Source organism: Eptatretus burgeri, chromosome 13 (assembly GCF_056783735.1).
Source record: "Eptatretus burgeri isolate ZD-2024b chromosome 13, Ebu_testis_v1, whole genome shotgun sequence".
In the NCBI taxonomy this organism is placed as follows: domain Eukaryota; kingdom Metazoa; phylum Chordata; class Myxini; order Myxiniformes; family Myxinidae; genus Eptatretus; species Eptatretus burgeri.
In genome coordinates, this window is record NC_140973.1 from 76,167,259 (window position 1) to 76,185,831 (window position 18,573).

The following is an 18,573-nucleotide window of genomic DNA, read 5'->3' on the forward strand; positions in this document are numbered from 1 at the left end:
ATGATTGGATCTGAGCCTGACCACGTGACATCTCTTCAAGCAGTACTGACGCCTGACGAGAGGACTGTAATACGTACAGGTGATGGCGATGGGAGACTTTTTACTTCTTTGTTCATGTTCTACCTCGGCCAGTGATATGTGCTTCCATTGGCTCTGCGTTTTCAGTGAAACACGAGAATCACTTCCGGCGTTCCACCGCCGCGAGAAGCACGATCAGCTACATCACATCAAAAACACGCAAAGAAGAAGAAGAGGACGCAACGCCTGACGAAATTTGAGACGTGTGACGTAATTAATGATGAAATTTGAGACGGGTGACGTAATTAATGACGAAATCTGAGACATGTGACGCAATACTGTTTCGGTCTTGCCGTCGAGAATCCGCGATCGATTTGTTGGAAACTATTTCAATGAAAAGTGTCGCTCGGAACTCGAACTCGAACTGAGTAACTTTTTCTGACGCGAATAATAATAATTAACGTTTCACAAAGCAGGAAGTGATGTGAGTCGGTGCTGACAGTTTGATGGTGACGAAATCCTTGTGATCCCCTCTGAGCACAGTTACAAGGGCAGCAATGGCTGAACAGGCGACCATCAGTCCCCTGAAGAACTTCTTCGCTGGAGGATTCGGCGGAGTGTGTTTGGTCCTCGCTGGGCACCCGTTGGACACCATTAAGGTTTGTTCGAGGGAACCTCGGGACCTGGTTCGAACACACCGGCAGGGACAGGAGGAAAGGGGGGAGTGTGTGCACCAGAGGATGGTTCGGTGGGCGAGGGTGGTGCCTTTAGTGCGGTGGGCGAGGGTGGTGCTTTTAATGCTGTGGGCAAGGGTGGTGCTTTTATTGCGGTGGGCGAGGGTGGTGCTTTTAGTTCGGTGGGCGATGGTGGTGCTTTTTGTGCGGTGGTCGAGGGTGGTGCTTTTAGTGCGGTGGGCGAGCGTGGTGCTTTTTGTGCGGTGGGCGAGGGTGGTGCTTGTATTGCGGTGGGCGAGCGTGGTGCTTTTTGTGCAGTGGGCGAGGGTGGTGCTTGTATTGCGGTGGGCAAGGGTGGTGCTTTTAGTTCGGTGGGCGAGGGTGGTGCTTTTAGTTCGGTGGGCGATGGTGGTGCTTATATTGCGGTGGGCGAGGGTGGTACTTTTAATGCTGTGGGTGATGGTGGTGCTTTTAGTGCGGTGGGCGAGCGTGGTGCTTTTTGTGCGGTGGGTGAGGGTGGTGCTTGTATTGCAGTGGGCAAGGGTGGTGCTTTTAGTTCGGTGAGCGAGGGTGGTGCTTTTAGTTCGGTGGCCGATGGTGGTGCTTGTATTGCGGTGGGCGAAGGTGGTGCTTTTAGTGCGGTGGGCGAGCGTGGTGCTTTTTGTGCGGTGGTCGAGGGTGGTGCTTGTATTGCAGTGGGCAAGGGTGGTGCTTTTAGTTCGGTGGGCGAGGGTGGTGCTTTTAGTTCGGTGGGCGAGGGTGGTGCTTTTAGTTCGGTGGGCGAGGGTGGTGCTTTTAATTCGGTGGGCAATGGTGGTGCTTTTTGTGCGGTGGTCGAGGGTGGTGCTTTTTGTGCGGTGGTCGAGGGTGGTGCTTTTTGTGCGGTGGTCGAGGGTGGTGCTTTTTGTGCGGTGGTCGAGGGTGGTGCTTTTTGTGCTGTGGGCGAGTGTGGTGCTTTTAATGCGGTCGGCAAGGGTGGTGCTTTTTGTGCGGTGGGAGAGCGTGCAGTTTACGTGCGGCGGACGAGCGTGCAGTTTACGTGCGGCGGACGAGAGTGCAGTTTACGTGCGGCGGACGAGCGTGCAGTTTACGTGCGGCGGACGAGCGTGCAGTTTACGTGCGGCGGACGAGCGTGCAGTTTACGTGCGGCGGACGAGCGTGCAGTTTACGTGCGGCGGACGAGCGTGCAGTTTACGTGCGGCGGACGAGCGTGCAGTTTACGTGCGGCGGACGAGCGTGCAGTTTACGTGCGGCGGACGAGCGTGCAGTTTACGTGCGGCGGACGAGCGTGCAGTTTACGTGCGGCGGACGAGCGTGCCGTTTACGTGCGGCGGACGAGCGTGCCGTTTACGTGCGGCGGACGAGCGTGCCGTTTACGTGCGGCGGACGAGCGTGCCGTTTACGTGCGGCGGACGAGCGTGCCGTTTACGTGCGGCGGACGAGCGTGCAGTTTACGTGCGGCGGACGAGCGTGCAGTTTACGTGCGGCGGACGAGCGTGCAGTTTACGTGCGGCGGACGAGCGTGCAGTTTACGTGCGGCGGACGAGCGTGCAGTTTACGTGCGGCGGACGAGCGTGCAGTTTACGTGCGGCGGACGAGAGTGCAGTGTACGTGCGGCGGACGAGCGTGCCGTTTACGTGCGGCGGACGAGCGTGCCGTTTACGTGCGGCGGACGAGCGTGCCGTTTACGTGCGGCGGACGAGCGTGCCGTTTACGTGCGGCGGACGAGCGTGCAGTTTACGTGCGGCGGACGAGCGTGCAGTTTACGTGCGGCGGACGAGCGTGCAGTTTACGTGCGACGGACGAGCGTGCAGTTTACGTGCGGCGGACGAGCGTGTAGTTTACGTGCGGCGGACGAGCGTGCCGTTTACGTGCGGCGGACGAGCGTGCCGTTTACGTGCGGCAGACGAGCGTGCAGTTTACGTGCGGCGGACGAGCGTGCCGTTTACGTGCGGCGGACGAGCGTGCCGTTTACGTGCGGCGGACGAGCGTGCAGTTTACGTGCGGCGGACGAGCGTGCAGTTTACGTGCGGAAGACGAGCATTCTGTTTTTGTGGTAGGTGAGGTTGCAGACCCAGCCATTGGCATTACCAGGACAAGTCCCTGAGTATGCTGGAACATTCGACTGCTTGAAGAAAACTGTTACTCATGAGGTAATGGTGGCAATGGTAATGGTGGTGGTGATTGTGATGATTTATTATTTTGATGTCGTGAGTGTAGTTGTCTTACAATGAAAAGCTTTTGCGATTGCTTTGACATCCTATGGCGAACAAAGACGATTTGAGACAGCGTACAAAGACTCCCCTCAGTGGATGGGACAGCCTCCAGTGGCTTTACATATTTAGTCTTTTTATTTGTCCTTTCTTGTCTTTTGTTTGGTCTTCGATGGATATCTATTCACAACCTTATTGCAACCTGTGCCTGTCTTTGATGGACGAACACTCATCGTGCTTTCTCACCCCAGAATCACTGAGCGGCCTGATTGGCCTTATTAGATGCTGTGTGCAGGGCCTCTTTCCAATTTGAAACTAATAACAGATGATACCTTGCACATCTTCCCTCCAAGACTGCACAAATATAATGGCAGCTCCACTTTTCCTTTTCACAATTTTACAGTGATAATGATGGAAAATTAGAAACCACACTTACGGAAGCTTCAACAGATGATGAACAATGAACATGCACCTCTGGAATACAAATAACTACCTCTTGTTATGGTTTCAGATCCTCACTAACAGAGGATTTGTGGGGAGGGGGAGGGGCAGATGGCAGCTACAGAGCAAAATAATAAATTAATGTGTGGACAGGGAGGGGAGGATCACCCAGTTGGTGAGTTTGCCATCAGCATCCACTCCGTAAGGTATAAGGGGTCTTGTATTCACTCATGCATGGGAAGCGAAAAGCGATGTTGAGCAATTGGTTCACTTTGTCTGTCTCTGTCTACAAATGTTAGTTTATGATCGAGGAACATTTCCATTGAATGTTATATTTTGAACACGAATCGGAAAACGAACCTGCAGTTTAACAGTACTTTGGTGCTGAATTCGACCGGATTTCACATACGCAGAGAGGAGTGAGATTATTATTATTTTTTTTTTTACTGTCTGCCTGTCTGGCAGTTAAACAAAATTGAAAAGAATTCCAAATTAGTAAACTTGCTGTTTTTAAAGATGTCATAAAGGACACAAACAACAGACACAAAGAACTAATGTAACGTGTTGATTCTGATTGGACGTTCTCCACTGACGCATCATCATCTCCCAACAGTCTAGGAGGGAGGAGCCTGTTCAGTGTTCAGCTCCCCAATTGGAGGTTGCAGAGTCTGTGGTGGAGCCGCTCAGGCTGTTGTAGAATCTTCTTCATAACCATCTGTGATCACGAGACAAGTTCATGTTCCTCTTCTTCTTTGCACAAATAAGCAAAGCGAGTGGAAAAAGTTTTTTTTTGCCGACACAACATCGGGTCCGTGGAATGGATAAATTTCGCTTCTAGTATTTTAGTGAATATGGAAGTGAATTCTAGTGAATTCACCGATCTGAACCAGTCAAAGACCTTTTGTAGTGAATACTAGAAGCGACATTTATCTATTCCAAGGACCCCATGTTATGTCGGCAAAAAGAGTTTGTCTACTCGCTTTGCTTATTTGTGCAAAGAAGAAGAGGAACACGAACTCTTCTCACGATCACAGATGGTTATGAAGAGGATTCCACAACAGCCTTAGCGGCTCCGCAACAGACTTTACAACCTCCAAATGGAGAGCTGAACACTGAACAGGCTCCTCCCACCTAGACTGTTGGGAGATGATGATGCGTCCGTAGATAATGTGTTAAATAAGGTGGGGTAAAAGACGTTGCATCAACGGCGGTAAACGTCCAAAAAATTCTACAACCTTCAATTTTTTAAAATTTTAATTCAATTGATTTATATACTTGAACATGAGATAACACAAATCTCCTTTTTGCCACTTTCAAAAACATTTCCTTTAGCAATACTTGGACAAAATATTACAGCATTTTACATTATGTCAACCAATCAAATTTGCTGCTCACGGACCCTGCCCATGTCCCTTTTTTTTTCTCAAGACTGCGTAGGGTAAGGTGTTCTATGAACTCTCCAGTTGTTATCACATGTATTTTTTTTCAATTGTGCAGGGTGTGAAGGGTCTTTACAAGGGCATGGCGGCTCCGGTGTTGGGCGTTACACCCATGTTCGCCGTGTGCTTCTTTGGATATGGCTTGGGGAAGAAGCTGCAGCAGAGACACCCAAATGATTCATTGACGTACGTTCTCCGAACCATTTTCGGTTTGAGAAATACCGATCTGAACCAGTCAAAGACCTTGTTGTGAATCGGTGTCCTGACCCCGTTGCTTTGTTCCTGGTAGGTACGGGCAAATATTCAAGGCTGGCATGTTATCTGGCATCTTTACTTCGGCGATTATGGCTCCTGGTGAGAGGGTCAAATGTCTGTTACAAGTAAGTGTTGGGAATATTTCATTCTCGCAGCAAAGCACTGTTTTCTTTTAGCTCAAATCAACTACTGTGATTTCTTACTTCGACTCTAAAATTAACCGGCCTGTCAAGAGGGGTATTTGTAAACAACATGTGCATGTGGTCCGCTGTAAAGATTTGCATTTGACTTGGAAGAGCGATTTATTTGGGCATGATAAAAGCAAACTCTTCGTTTGATGATGAAATGTGGATAATGGGTTTGTCGGTTCAGAATCGCACCTTTTGTGGTTGGAATGTTGAGGGTGGGTGAGAGACCCGGACGGAGAATGTGGATCATTTAGGTTGTCGAGCCGTTCCCCTTGGCAAAGAAAGGTTTTGTTTGAAGAAAAGAGGGCAACGTACATGGTGTTCTTTTTATTGCCATCATAGTAAATAATTATTTGCTGTCGCATCACATATTTGTTTTGAGGCCACTTTATTTTTCTGCTATTGTTGGCCTCAAACTCGGCCACAAACTAACGAAACATCTACGTACCGAAACTAATGACGAGTAGCAACATTAATCCGCCGGTACTGCAGAAAACGATAATGATAAATGCATCGGCCCTCTCCTTCACACAGATCCAAGCAGGTGGGAACAAGAAGCGCTTTGCTGGTCCATTGGACTGCATACGACAGCTGTACAAAGAAGGGGGTCTGCGGAGTATTTACAAGGGAACAGCGCTCACACTGATGCGAGGTGGGTAACACCATGATGTCGTGTGGAGCACACACAGACGTGCTCCTGGTCTTGGACAGCTGGACAATGCCAATGAAATCGAAATGCTTTTGAGTGCTAGCTTGGCAAGGGTTATACTGGGTGGTTTGCCATTGCCTTCCCAGCATTGTTTGTCCATGCTCTATCCTTTTAAACACTGAGCATTGAGCATGGAAGCAGCACGTGTAATTTTTAATGTCTGACTCAGACGGAGCTTGAACCACCGACCTCTCAGATTCAGACACTAACCATGACACCACCTAGTCTGATATTATTATGGGCTCGCCATTGTATTATTGTGCCGTAGTAATGTAATCTGCAAGGAAAGCGGTACATATTGTATTGCAGTTTTTTTTATTTTTTATCCTGATAATATGTCTGGTTAACAAGTCACTGTTTAGCAATGGTGAGAGACGTGCTGTCTTCGACACAACTCGCTCACCTTGCAGAGCGAGGATTGCGTCACAGCCCACGGTCCCAATTTGGCAAATGAGGCTTTCATCACAAAATATGAACCTGATATATAAAAGAAATCCTAAAATAATTACCATATTGGAACTCGGTGAGTTTAACTTTGATGCGTTTGTTGGAATCATCTTACTTGAGTTGTAATATGAACTTGGTTTTTGTTATTGATTTGGGGGTATCCAGAAGCCCTTTTTATGTCTCCATGCCCACAGATGTCCCAGCTTCTGGCATGTACTTCATGAGCTACGAGGGATTGAAAAACCTTTTGACTCCAGAAGGGAGCAGGTGTGACTCGTAGTGTGAGCCATCCAGGAATATCACTGTTACACTTGTACACCCCAAGTTCCCCACGAATCCTCTATTATCTTATAGACCGTCGATACCATGATTTATTCTCACTCGCATAATTGGCAGTCACTTTTAGCGCCTCTTTCAGGTATGCAAACAGACATTGAACTGTAAGGCACACTTTTCACATGGAGGCACGCAAGGAACGTTTTGTAATATCCGTTCCTCGCAGGACAATCGGTTCAAGTTGGGCCCAAAACCAGAACCGCTGAATGTAACCTTTCATGTCAAGCTGTACATCAGGTCCAGCTCTGTTTTCTCACAACCACTCTGGAGTCGTTTATTGGTTGTTTTCTGCTTTCAAGTTGATTTAATTGTCAATACTGTATATGTTATTAGGTTTGTTAACTTTTTTTGGGAGTAATTCTAATCAAAGTGCTTGATTCTTTAAAGAAATAGAGGAAAACCTGACCTTTGATGCAATGATTTATTCTGAGACATTTTTGAGGGCTGACAACTTGGAAGGATCTCTAAATGATGAAACAAAACAATAATATTGTTTTTATTTACCATCTGCTCCTTTGAATGACCTCACCAAGAAACTAAGGTGTAGGTAAGCCTGCATGTGCTATTTACCGCACATGGAGCAACTTGGCAGTTTGATGGCAAACACACATGAGTACTTCCTCAATGCTGTGCTTCATTTTTGCTCTTTTGTTTACCGATCAAATGTCCCTCGAGCTCATTCATTTATCTCTGCAGTGCTTCAGATCTGAGTGTACTGCGGGTGCTGTTTGCTGGAGGAATGGCCGGAATCTTTAACTGGGCTGTGGCCATTCCTCCAGATGTGCTCAAGTCCCGCTTCCAGACTGGTAAGTGTGTCATCTGGTAATTTGGTTCTTCCACTGAAAAGGTGCCAGGGCATATATGCGTAAACCGAGATTACGCGAGTTGGTGACCAAAGGCTGTGCCAGGACTAGTTAAGCTTTATCTTGACGCGCTCCACAATCCGTATGCATGGAACCGCCTCAGAAACCGACTAACTCGTCTCTGCATAAAAATTTAGTCCAAGTGTAAAGCTCGTAATCCATTCAATCTTCAGGTTTTCCTATACGCTCCTGGTCTTCTGTGCATGCGCAGAAAGCTCAACATGACTTTCTCCTAACGTGATCGCAAATGCCGATTACCCTATTCTGGCCTGAGCAGAGGCAGTCACACATCGCATGGTGTGGAGGACAGATTGTAATGTAAACTCTAGTACATGATCAAACACTTGTTTCTCTTTAATTTTAATTCACTCTAGTGGTCCAAATGACCAATTTACCCATTGTTGAGCTTGCTGATCCCATCCTATGAACTTGGGCTTCTCTCTCATGAGGTGCTCAAGCTCAATTAGCTGGGTGGGTAGTGTGGCCCTGACTCAGGCCTTCTCATCTGGCTCTATCTTGCTATGACACCAGAGACCTTGGGGCAGACCTGGAACGTCTCTTCGCACTCCCTAACTAATTGCGGGGCCTTCCTTAGCTCCCACCATGAGGCTCTTCCCGACACCCATGTGCCCTATTGGCACTCACCCCCAACAGGCGCTCTCTCTCCTTCAAGCGTCCAAATCCTCTACCCCGACTTATTTGTCCTCTTGGCGTCTCTGGTGGCTTTAAGTCACTCAGGAGTCCCCAAGGCATGGTGCCTTCAATAATAACACTCCTTACTCTCAGGCCACACTCAGGTCAAGTCAGGTCAGGTATGGGAGCATGCACCGGAGCAGTGTATCAACATGTTCTCAGGTCACACTCCCAGCCCACAAACGACATGTTTGCACCCAGTCCTATAAATTCTGCTCCCAATTTGCTATGCTCGATGACCAGCAGCTTTGCAGCTTCCATTTTCCAAATACTCTAACCCCTATCTCACGTACACCAACTGTTGCCTCCCTCCAGTAGGGGCATTGCTCTCACACAATTCACTCCCTGTACCATGAACACTTCATTTGGTCCACATTCAAATTATTTTCACTCTCACACATCAGTGCAGTTCTTCCCACAGTCTCCAATCATCCCAAATCTGCGAGAGCAAGAAAAGGGAGAAGGAGACAGGCACACTCTCATGTTATAGTCCTCAAAGTAAAACCAATTAATTTCATTTCAAATTCCCCCAACTCTGACATTTCTCATAGTTCAAATTTACTAAAGCCCAATTGGTCCACACAATTTGGCCGTCAAATTTAAATGATCCTATATCCCCTCTGCTATTCAACACCCGTCAGTTTGTCGCAACCACTGCCTGTTGTCACCTGTTTGGGCTCCCTAGCCCTGAGCCTTGCTAGCTCACTTTGCTCCTTACTGCTTCTGGCTCCTCTTGCTCCAAGGTGTGTCCCGGGCCTAATTGTAATGCCCACAGTGTCCCCCACCTTTACTCCAAGGCTAATGGAGCCGAGGTAATTGCAAATGCTTACCCCCGCCTTTTATCCATGGCACGTGAGCCTGGTACAGCCACCTGCAGCGGCCCCCTCCGTCAAAGGACATCCAGTGAACACCACTGTGATTCAGATACATGCTCTAACTTCTGCGGCAGATGAAGAAAATGTGGAGGAGTTTTATGGAAAGTTACAAGAACTGTTAGAACATGTGAAAATGTTTTATTTATTATGGGAGTCTAGAATGCAAAAAAAAAAAAAGATGGAGAAGCAGGAGCACCAGGGATTGCAGGAAAGGATGCACTTGGTATCCAAAATGAGCCAGGGGAGTGAATGCTGGAGTTCTTTGTGGAGAATGAGTTTGTAATTGCAAACATATGGTTCAAACAACCCAAGCAGACATTTGGACTTCACCTGATGGGAAATGTAGAAACCAGATCGACAATATTCTAATCAATAGAAGATGGAGAAGTGCTGTGCAATCTGCCAACATACTGCCAGGTACAGACTGTGGGACAGATCATGAACTCCTTGCGGCAAAACTATGAATCAAACCGAGAAATGTGAAAAAAAATCAAAACACTTCGGCCAGATATGACCTTGAAAAAACATCTAAACAATATGCAATAAAGGAACAAAAAGCACCGTTTTGCAGAGCTGGACTTGGTTGACAGGATGCCAGACAAATTGTGACGAGAGGTTGAAGGCATTGTGAGGGAAGAGGCCAAAAACAAGCAGAAAGAAAACAAAAGTCACATATATGACCTATGATGTCATATGTGTAACTCTTGTTCCTCATGGATAGGTGGTCATGTGTAAAGTTTCGCCTTGATCTTTGCAGCCATTTCAGAGAAGAAGATTTTTGAAGGTTTAAAAAACCAAAAAAACAATATGGCTGCCGAATCACATGACTGATGACGTCATCAAAAAATACCACACTCATTCCCCATGAGTAGTGTTTGCTATGTGCCACTTGTACACCCATGGCTTGCGGAACACTTGTGTGAAGGTTCCCTTCAATTTGTCCAGCCGTTCTGGAGAAAATTTTTTATAGGTTTTAGGGTAAATCCAATATGGCTGCCAAATCATGTGACCAATGACATCATGGGTGTGTACCTTTTGTTCTTCATGGACAGGCGGTCATTTGTGTAAAGTTTCACCTCGATCTGTTCAGCCACTTCAAAGAACATTTTTGAAGGTTTTTAAAAAAATAAAAATATGGCTACCAAATCACGTGACTGACGACGTCATGAATATTTTTTTTTCTGTGGACCATTTTATCCCGAGATGACCCTCAAAATTTTTCATGCTGATCGGATGTGGCGTGATACATATGCAATTATGACGTCATAACGAGGGCACCTATGATGTCATTAAAAAAAAAATCAAACTCATTCCCCATGAGGAGTACTTGTATTGCTATGTGCCAAGTTTCAAATGTTTTCCATGGTGCGGTTTCAGAGATACAGAGGTCCAAAGTTTTTCCGTTTTTCCAATACGGCTGCCACACCACGTGACCGACGATGTCATAATTATCATTAAAACATTCTACATGAGTCGTCGTACCAATGGTGAAAATTTTGTTTCAATCTGACGAGCGGCTGCGAAGAAAAACATGAAAGTTCTGTGCGGACAAACAAACAAACAGACAGACAGACAAACAAACGGAGCCAAATGCAATTCCCTCTCCGAATCATTTGGCGAGGGTAATAATCATTCCTTCACTTCTCTGGTTATCGATGGCGATGACTTGTATCACTGGCTCCTACCTTGTGCTGTTCTATGATATATATTTACATCGAGGGAATTTATGTCCTGCCCCCACCCTAATCCCCACCAGCTATTAATTCTTTAACACCTCAAACCTTCTTATGCACTCCCCGAGTATGCAACCACCAGGCTTCATCTCATTCTGTCCAGCGGTTAATGAGTGCATACAAGTCAAACAAACAAACACTTCTTCAAATATATATGTGTGTGCAATGTGATAAAAAGTTTTTTTGTTTGTTTTTTTTTGGTTCCATTCCTAGTAGCCTGTAGCTGTTGTAATGTGAGTGAGTACACTGTGTGGTGTGTGTTCCAGCCCCAGAGGGAAAGTACCCTGGTGGTTTCCGTGATGTGCTGCGAGAGGTACTTCGTGAGGATGGACTGTTCTCTCTTTACAAGGGCTTCAATGCTGTCATGCTGCGAGCCTTTCCTGCAAATGCGGTGAGTTGGGGCTGTGCACTTAACCACACCGCAACACTGTCTTTAATTCAACCTTTCATCGCAACCGCTCAATAAACATCATTTTATCAAGGTTCTTTTTTGTTTTTTACTCTTTACTTCTATCACACCCCACTTTCATATCATGTTCACCTTCTATTGGCCCACAATAGATTGCACCACTGATTGTTTAGATAAGGGAGCTCTTCTGAGTTCACTTGATTTTTTCATGACCCTCAAACTATGGATCAGTGAGCTTATCACAGACATTGGCAGGACGGGAATGTTGCGTACTTCGGTATGGATTGTGTACACATGTCGTGATTGTGTTATCTGTGAGCAGTTCTTGTCAAAAGCTGAATGTTCTATTATTATTTGTTCATTCCTCACCTTACAACACACTTCATCCACCAAACAAATCATTGAGGATGAATTTATGACAGATGAAATTGATGGGGTGTGCATGAAGCATGGGCATGATGGTCCAAATGGCTTCCTAATGTGTCCAAGTTACCTGTATTTCTTTCGACAGTATTCATCAGTCCATCTGTCTCGGATAACATTTGAAAATTTGCTCATGCTCAAAATTTCCTCAAAGATAAAACTCGTGTCGAAGCTTTCTAACCTGGGTTCAAATTCAGACATCACTATAAACTGTCATCCTGGTGTTTTACGGGCAGGGTGATTCATCAATGTGTGTGCCATCCCTCGGATGGATGCTAAACGGGCGTTCCTTCTGCCAGCATTAGTTGGTGGATGTTAAAGATTCCATGATGTCCTTTATGAAGAGTAGGCGAGCTATCGCCGGCACCCTGAACAAATGACAAATTCCTGCCCAAACCAGCAGAGGGCACTGCATCAGCGCAGAGCCGCGCCTTCAGCCAATGATGCCACCCCACAGCTTCATGCTGCATATGAACAAGGAAGAAGATGGGACACTGGGGGAAAAGTTCAATTGCCTTCTCAGTGATTGTTTGAACACCAAATGGTGGATTTCCTGTTTTTGATTGACGCCTGAAACATCAGCTTATCCTTGCTTCCCACAGCGGTGAGCAATGTCCTGTTGATTTCATTCATTGTTCTACCTGTCCACCAATGCAGATCGACGCGAGCGTTCACCAGCAAGACTCGTTCTTCATTCGACGATTATAATCAGAGTTGGCGATCAACTTCATTATTAAACCGAGCTTGTCCCCAAAGTATTCTACTAGGACGATTCTGGGATCAAAGATGTCAAAAACATCCCCTTCGGTTGTTTGTCAAATACTTTGGATGTCCCAGGACTATTTGCTTTCGCATACCTTTTTAATGCAAAACGAATGTAGCGTGGCTCGAGTAAAACCACCCGTCTTCGCGTTCCCCTTGCTTACATCCTCCATTTGACCCCATGAACCCATCAAGAAAAAGTTGTGTAAATAATGGCTCCATGTCCCATCTATTGAGAACTGCCGGGTTGCGCATCCAACCTGGGAAGCCAAAACATGCTCCAGGAATGAGGCTTTGGCTCTGAACCCTGAGGCCTACACACGTCCCATTCACGCTTGTACTCTGACATACATGTACCGTATGTCAACTTGATGGCATTTCGAGTTGATATATCAAGATGGAGCAAATCTAGTTTTGTGAAGCACAATTTTTTTTGGAGGAAATTATCATGACTCTTCATTTTCCCCCCCTTTTTCCTGCTTTTATCCACAGGCCTGTTTCCTGGGGTTTGAGGTCGCCATGAAGATGTTAAACTGGCTGTTTCCCACCCTTTGATTCACTCGATGCTATCTCCATCTCTCTTTATTCCTGACCTCCTTCCTGTCTCATACCCCACCCCCCACCCAATATTTCATCTTGATTCAGTACCTCGAATGGTGCCTTGTGATTGGTGCTGTGGAAGGTCTACCAGAGCTTTAATAATGAAGAAGTGATTAATCAAACAGTAAGAACAGTGCATTAATTAGGTTTATACAACTGTGACTTGTGGACTGACAGATTACCATGATTGATCAGAAATGGCCTGCACTATGTCAGGCCTTGTTATTTTTAGTGCCGTTCCCTTGTTCGGCATGAAAATAACATTGTTTTTTGGTTTTTTTTTACTAAGTCTATTTGTATATTAAACTATGTATAAAGAGAGAGTTTTCATAACTTTACTTGATTACAAAGGCAGACATTTTGTCCTTGAGCTTGTCCCGCATCTATTTCTCGTTAGGTGTGGGTGTAAGTGAGAGGTTTGCTCGTGCAGGGAAAGGGTGCTTTGACCTGACATGGACACAATCACCTTTGGAGTTGAGGATGTTGAACCTTGAACATTGTTGTGGATTGTGGCTGATAAAAACAAACTGGGGGATTTATGTAAACAGCTACGGGATTGTTTACCAACTACGTATGCAAGGGAGGGAGGGGACTGGATTTGTGGGTGCAGGAAGATAATAAAATTAATGGATTTGTATCGTGCTTTTGCGGAGAATTGGGATGGAGAAAAGGAAGATTAAGAGAATATGGGAATAGGCGAAGCAGGGGGTGGGATGGATAGAGGGGGAGCATGGAGAGAGTGGGTGGGGGGGGGTGTTGTTGGAGGAGTTCCAACCTTCCACCATTTTTATTCCTTGCCATGTAATTGACCCACTAAACTCGTATTATTGAACCTGTTATATGCAGTTAACAATGTTTACAGCTACATATCCTCTAGCGAGAGTCTATGCACAACCTTGATTATGTGGCTCCTTTTGTAATTACAAAGTGATTTCAGGTTTATTTGATAATCTCTCTATAATAAATTTGTCTGAATGTTGGTCTGCAGAACAATATTTGGTTACCGAGCATAAGCACACCCAACCAGCCTGCATATACATCACCAACTAGAACGACACTCAGGAGAGCGCTCACCTCCACCAGGTTGAACAGGTTACGTTTTATATCGCACCGACAGGCCGGATCTGGATTCGGACCTGAACCAAAATCGAATTGGCTTGTTCTTGTCACGTACAGAACTCATCCACCTAGTTTTGTCACAACCCATCCAAAACTTTTAAAATAAATATCATGATATATATCGTTGTTGGCCCTATCTCTCAATTATGAAGAATCACTTTTAAAATTCTAGTATCTGGTCCGGATAGTTGAACAGAATCGGAAAATGAAGCTGCAGCTTAACAGTACTTTGGCTCTGAATTGGTCCCGACCGTACATGTACAGAGGGGAGTGAGATTTTTATTTTATTTTTTTACTTTTTTTTTTTAACTGTCTGCCTCTGACAGTCAAACAAAACTGAAAATCATTTGAAACAGGAAACATGTAATAAAGATGTCACAATGGACACACGCAACAGGCACAAATAACTAATGTAACGTGTTAAATAGGATCACAGGGCAGTGAAATAATTGATTTAAATCTGTTCCCAGAAGCAATCAAGTGAGAAATTGAATTCCTGAACTCTCATTTGGCATTGGTGAGAAACTTGCCCCCATCTTGAGGAACAGAGGCACCCAACGTTTGTCTTCATGCTGGAAAAAGCGACACGAAGTTCCTGATCCAGGCTCTTCAGACATGACCTCTTGTTGTTGTTGAGAAGCTCATTTCACAAAAGGTTAGTTGTTGAAAACGGTAGCAAACATCAATGGCATGATCAAAGATGTTCAGATGCTTTTCTTTTTTCAAAATCTGTCTCAAGGCCCCTCAATGAACTTGAGTTTGAGAGTGTGGTCGCTACTGAGGTCTTCAAATTCCTCCCGTGCCTTCATTACTTGACCTTCATCCTTGACCAATGCCTGTGCACACAAAGCGAAAGGATCATGAATCCAGTCACACTGCTCCATTGATGTTCCTTATTTCCCTCGAATTATGAACATACCGGGGCACATTAAGGACTTTGTCACGGCACACCAGTTGAGAAGCACTGCCCGAGCCTTTATGTCACCGACTGGTTAAATTGTTCCTACCTCGTGGCCCGTGGGATCGGATCACAGGACAGTCAAAAAGACAGTGTCTTTACGACCCCTCTACCTGCCATGGGAATTTGGTCAGTACACTATTATCCTGGCATATGCTCAGAGCATCGGAAGGAATCGCCGCAAGTTACAATAGGCGACTGCTCATTAAGTGGATCAATCCATCCTGATTCTTGGGGACTACAATAGATGTGATCTCGGTCAGGAACTCCATCAGTACATGAATGTTGCTACCTGTGGTGACAAGATGTTGGACTAATGTTATGGTAGCATTGAAGAAGCTTATGTGGTGAAATGTGCTCCTGCAATTGGGTGATCGGACCATAAGGTGATCCATGTCTTTCCTATGTATAGACCAAAGGTGAAAGGAATGGCTGTTCTGTGCAATAGGGTTAGAACTATAACAGCGGAGTATAACGAACGTTTGAAGGGATGTTTCCTTTGCACAGACTGGGATGTATTTTTCCACTCCTGTGAAGACCCTCAGGAACTTACGAAGATGATCACAGATTACGTGAAGTTCTGTGAGAACAGCATGACCACAGAGAACCATACGATGTTTCCCAATAACAAACCTTGGGTTACCGCTGAAGTGAAGGCACGTTTGATGAAGAAGAAACGTGCACTCCTGTAGAAGGATGGCAAAGAAAGAGTTGCGCTCTGTCATCGCCAAGTGTAAACGGTCATACAGGGATAAGATTGAAGACCAACGACACCATGGTGATGCTTGGAGGAGACTCGGAAATAAGATGGGCATGAACGAGAAGGAGAAGGATGGCAGACTACCCATTCCTGATCCTGATTCCAAATTTACAGATTAATTGAATGACTTTTATGGTAGATTTGATGTTCTGGGGAACTGAGTATGATGTGAAACCGTCTATGAGGATGTAGATGTTCGAGCGTGTCCCATGCCGGTAATTCGTGGTGAAGTGCTTCAGGAGGTTGAGTAAAAGGAAGGTTTATGGTCCAGATGGCATCAGGTCTTGTATTTTGAAAGAGTTCTGTTTCGAACTTAGCAGTGTTTTACTCGATTGTTTCAGTTACTTGTTCCTATTTGTTGGAAAAAGTCCATCATTATTCCTGTGCCAAAAATGTTCACCCAAGGCAGCTCAATGATTATAGACCTGTTGCCCTTACCTCCATCTTGTGCAAATGTATAGAGAAATTGATCGAGAAGTTTACAACATCAGATGTACTGTAGCTCCAAAATTGGACCCTCTACAATTTGCATCCAAAGCAAGACGTGGTGTCGAAGATGCGTGGCTCATTTTTGCTTCATCGAATCACAAGTTACCTTGACCACAATGGATCCTTCATGTTGGTGTATTATTTATTGATTTCTCATCAGCCTTTAACACGATGTAAAACCATTTACCCTAATGAAAGTGTTGAGTGACCCGTGCCTGAACCCCCACGTCCTACTCTGGATGGAAAGTTACTCGACCGTCCTCAGCAGGTGAAGGTGAATGGTAGTTTATCAAAGTTATCAATCTTGAATACTGGTGCTCCACAAGGTGGTGTATTATCACCTCAACTGTTCAGTCCCTACACAAATGGATGTATGGCCCTCAAAGAAGTGTGTGACTTTATTAAGTATGAGGATGACAACGCCATTGTTGGCTGTCTTTCTGATCAATTGTCCTTTGTATCGTACCTCGATGAGATTGACACATTCAGTAAGGGGTGTGTGGACTTTTGTCTCACTCTAAATGTGTCCAAAACTCGAGAGATGAGTTTGGATTTTAGGAAAGGTCACAATCATGAGCCTGTTACTTAAATAGTGATGAGGTGGAAATTATGAACAAATTCAAACAACTGGGCACTGTTATTGATAACAAGCTAACTCTTCATGAAAATACCGATGCCGTTTCCAAGAAATCGATGCAAAGATTGTATCTTCTCTGGATGTTTAATTAATTTGGTGTTTGCTCACGCGTGATGCGGGTGACAACCGATTCCTTGCTGATCAGTGTTTTTTTGTCATTTAATTTGGTTTCCTGGTTCAGTTATCTAAATGTGTGGAATAAGTCACGACTGAGGAAGGTCATTACACTGGCATTTCAAATGGGTGTGCCTTCAAACCAGCATGGAGTCTCCATATTTGCGAGCATTGAAAAGGAAGACGATGGCATTCACTGTACCGTACGTAAAGATGAAAGTCACTTCTTGAACGGACATTTTGAAAATCTGTCACCAGGGAGACGCTTTCGTTCTACGCTTATTAAAAAGAACATTTTCAAAAAATCAAAAGGTACCATGTACAATGGAGGAGGAGGAGATTGGGACCATACTCCGCGAGGAGCGTTGGTGCTGCTTAAGCAGTCTCCTTGGCTATTGGGCACAATCCTGGACGGGTTGCCACTTCGATACAATGGAAATGTTAAATTAAACTTCTTAGCCATTTTGCTGTTTCGTCAATCTTCGGTATTTTACGTTATTCTAATTAATTTTGATGTTTTGAACTTAGGGTGTCACTGAAGAGGGATTTTTCTAGATACGGGACAATAAAGACATTTCTGCACAAAGCACATCTACACATACCGCTCGAGATTGTTCGAGCCCAAATTTTCCCAGCCGGAAAAGAAACGGGGAAAAGGCAGGAATCCCAAATCGATTTTCCAGGAATTCCTGGCATTTACCTGGAAGAGATACGAGCTTGGGCTCTATTTGTTTTGAAAGCTTTTCTCAGCTCAAGCTCAAACATGAGGCTTGCACCATCTCTAATCTCCATCATGCACGGCGGCTTCTCAGCGGTGTTTCACAATGGACAACATAGACGATAATGACCACTAAGATATTGGTTATCGGTGTCCACAACCATCCTTCACCATGTTGTGAAACCTCAACCTCACTTTTTTTTTCTAACGTCCTCACATTTTCATCTTTATTCACCTTTAAATTTGATTTGTCCACAACTGCTTGAGCGATTAACACAAAACTTTCAACAAAGGAGTGCCTACAGTACCCATGGAGATTTTTTTTTTTTTTTTTAAAACAAAGTTACATAGTGATTAGATGTAAAACGTGGACGGTGTTTTCTGTAGGCATGGTGCGCAGGGTGTTTTACGCATCAGGAATAAACAGGCTCGACCTCGCTTCACTCCGACTAGGCCAAATTAATTTGAAGTCTGATTATGAAAGAAAACCCCCATTACTATCCAGCAAATAAAAGAGATTACAAACGGAATCTTTTTCAAAACACTTCTCTCAAATATGTCATCAAAGATCACAGGGCAGTGAAATGATTTATTTAAAACTGTTCCCAGAAGCAATCAAGTGAGAAATTGAATTCCTGAACTTTCATTTGGCACTGGTGAGAAAGTTGCATTATCTTGAGGAACAGAGGCACCCAATGTT

General features: G+C 45.0%; 1 protein-coding gene across 2 annotated transcripts; it reads left to right on the top strand.

Annotated features, from left to right (window-relative positions):
* The first annotated feature begins 246 nt into the window (after positions 1 to 246).
* Positions 247 to 14,057, top strand: SLC25A20 (solute carrier family 25 member 20). 2 transcript variants are annotated; one of them, XM_085853144.1, is made up of 9 exons: positions 251 to 677; positions 2,753 to 2,845; positions 4,844 to 4,971; positions 5,075 to 5,165; positions 5,763 to 5,880; positions 6,579 to 6,651; positions 7,417 to 7,526; positions 11,151 to 11,275; positions 12,971 to 14,057. In XM_085853144.1, the coding sequence occupies exons 1-9, from the start codon at positions 576 to 578 to the stop codon at positions 13,031 to 13,033; spliced, it is 903 nt and encodes a 300-aa protein (XP_085709270.1). In that variant the 5' UTR covers positions 251 to 575; the 3' UTR covers positions 13,034 to 14,057. The 2 variants fall into 2 exon arrangements, with proteins under 2 accessions (XP_085709271.1, XP_085709270.1); XM_085853145.1 differs by lacking the exon at positions 2,753 to 2,845 and having other exon boundaries at positions 247 to 677.
* The last annotated feature ends 4,516 nt before the right edge of the window (positions 14,058 to 18,573 follow it).

Bases quoted from the DNA above. Each gene is read 5' to 3' on its own strand.
- SLC25A20 (XM_085853144.1), top strand. From the start codon at position 576: ATGGCTGAACAGGCGACCATCAGTCCCCTGAAGAACTTCTTCGCTGGA. The intron at 678-2,752 runs GTTTGTTCGAGG...TTTTTGTGGTAG, and splicing joins ACCCGTTGGACACCATTAAG to GTGAGGTTGCAGACCCAGCC. The intron at 2,846-4,843 runs GTAATGGTGGCA...TCAATTGTGCAG, and splicing joins AGAAAACTGTTACTCATGAG to GGTGTGAAGGGTCTTTACAA.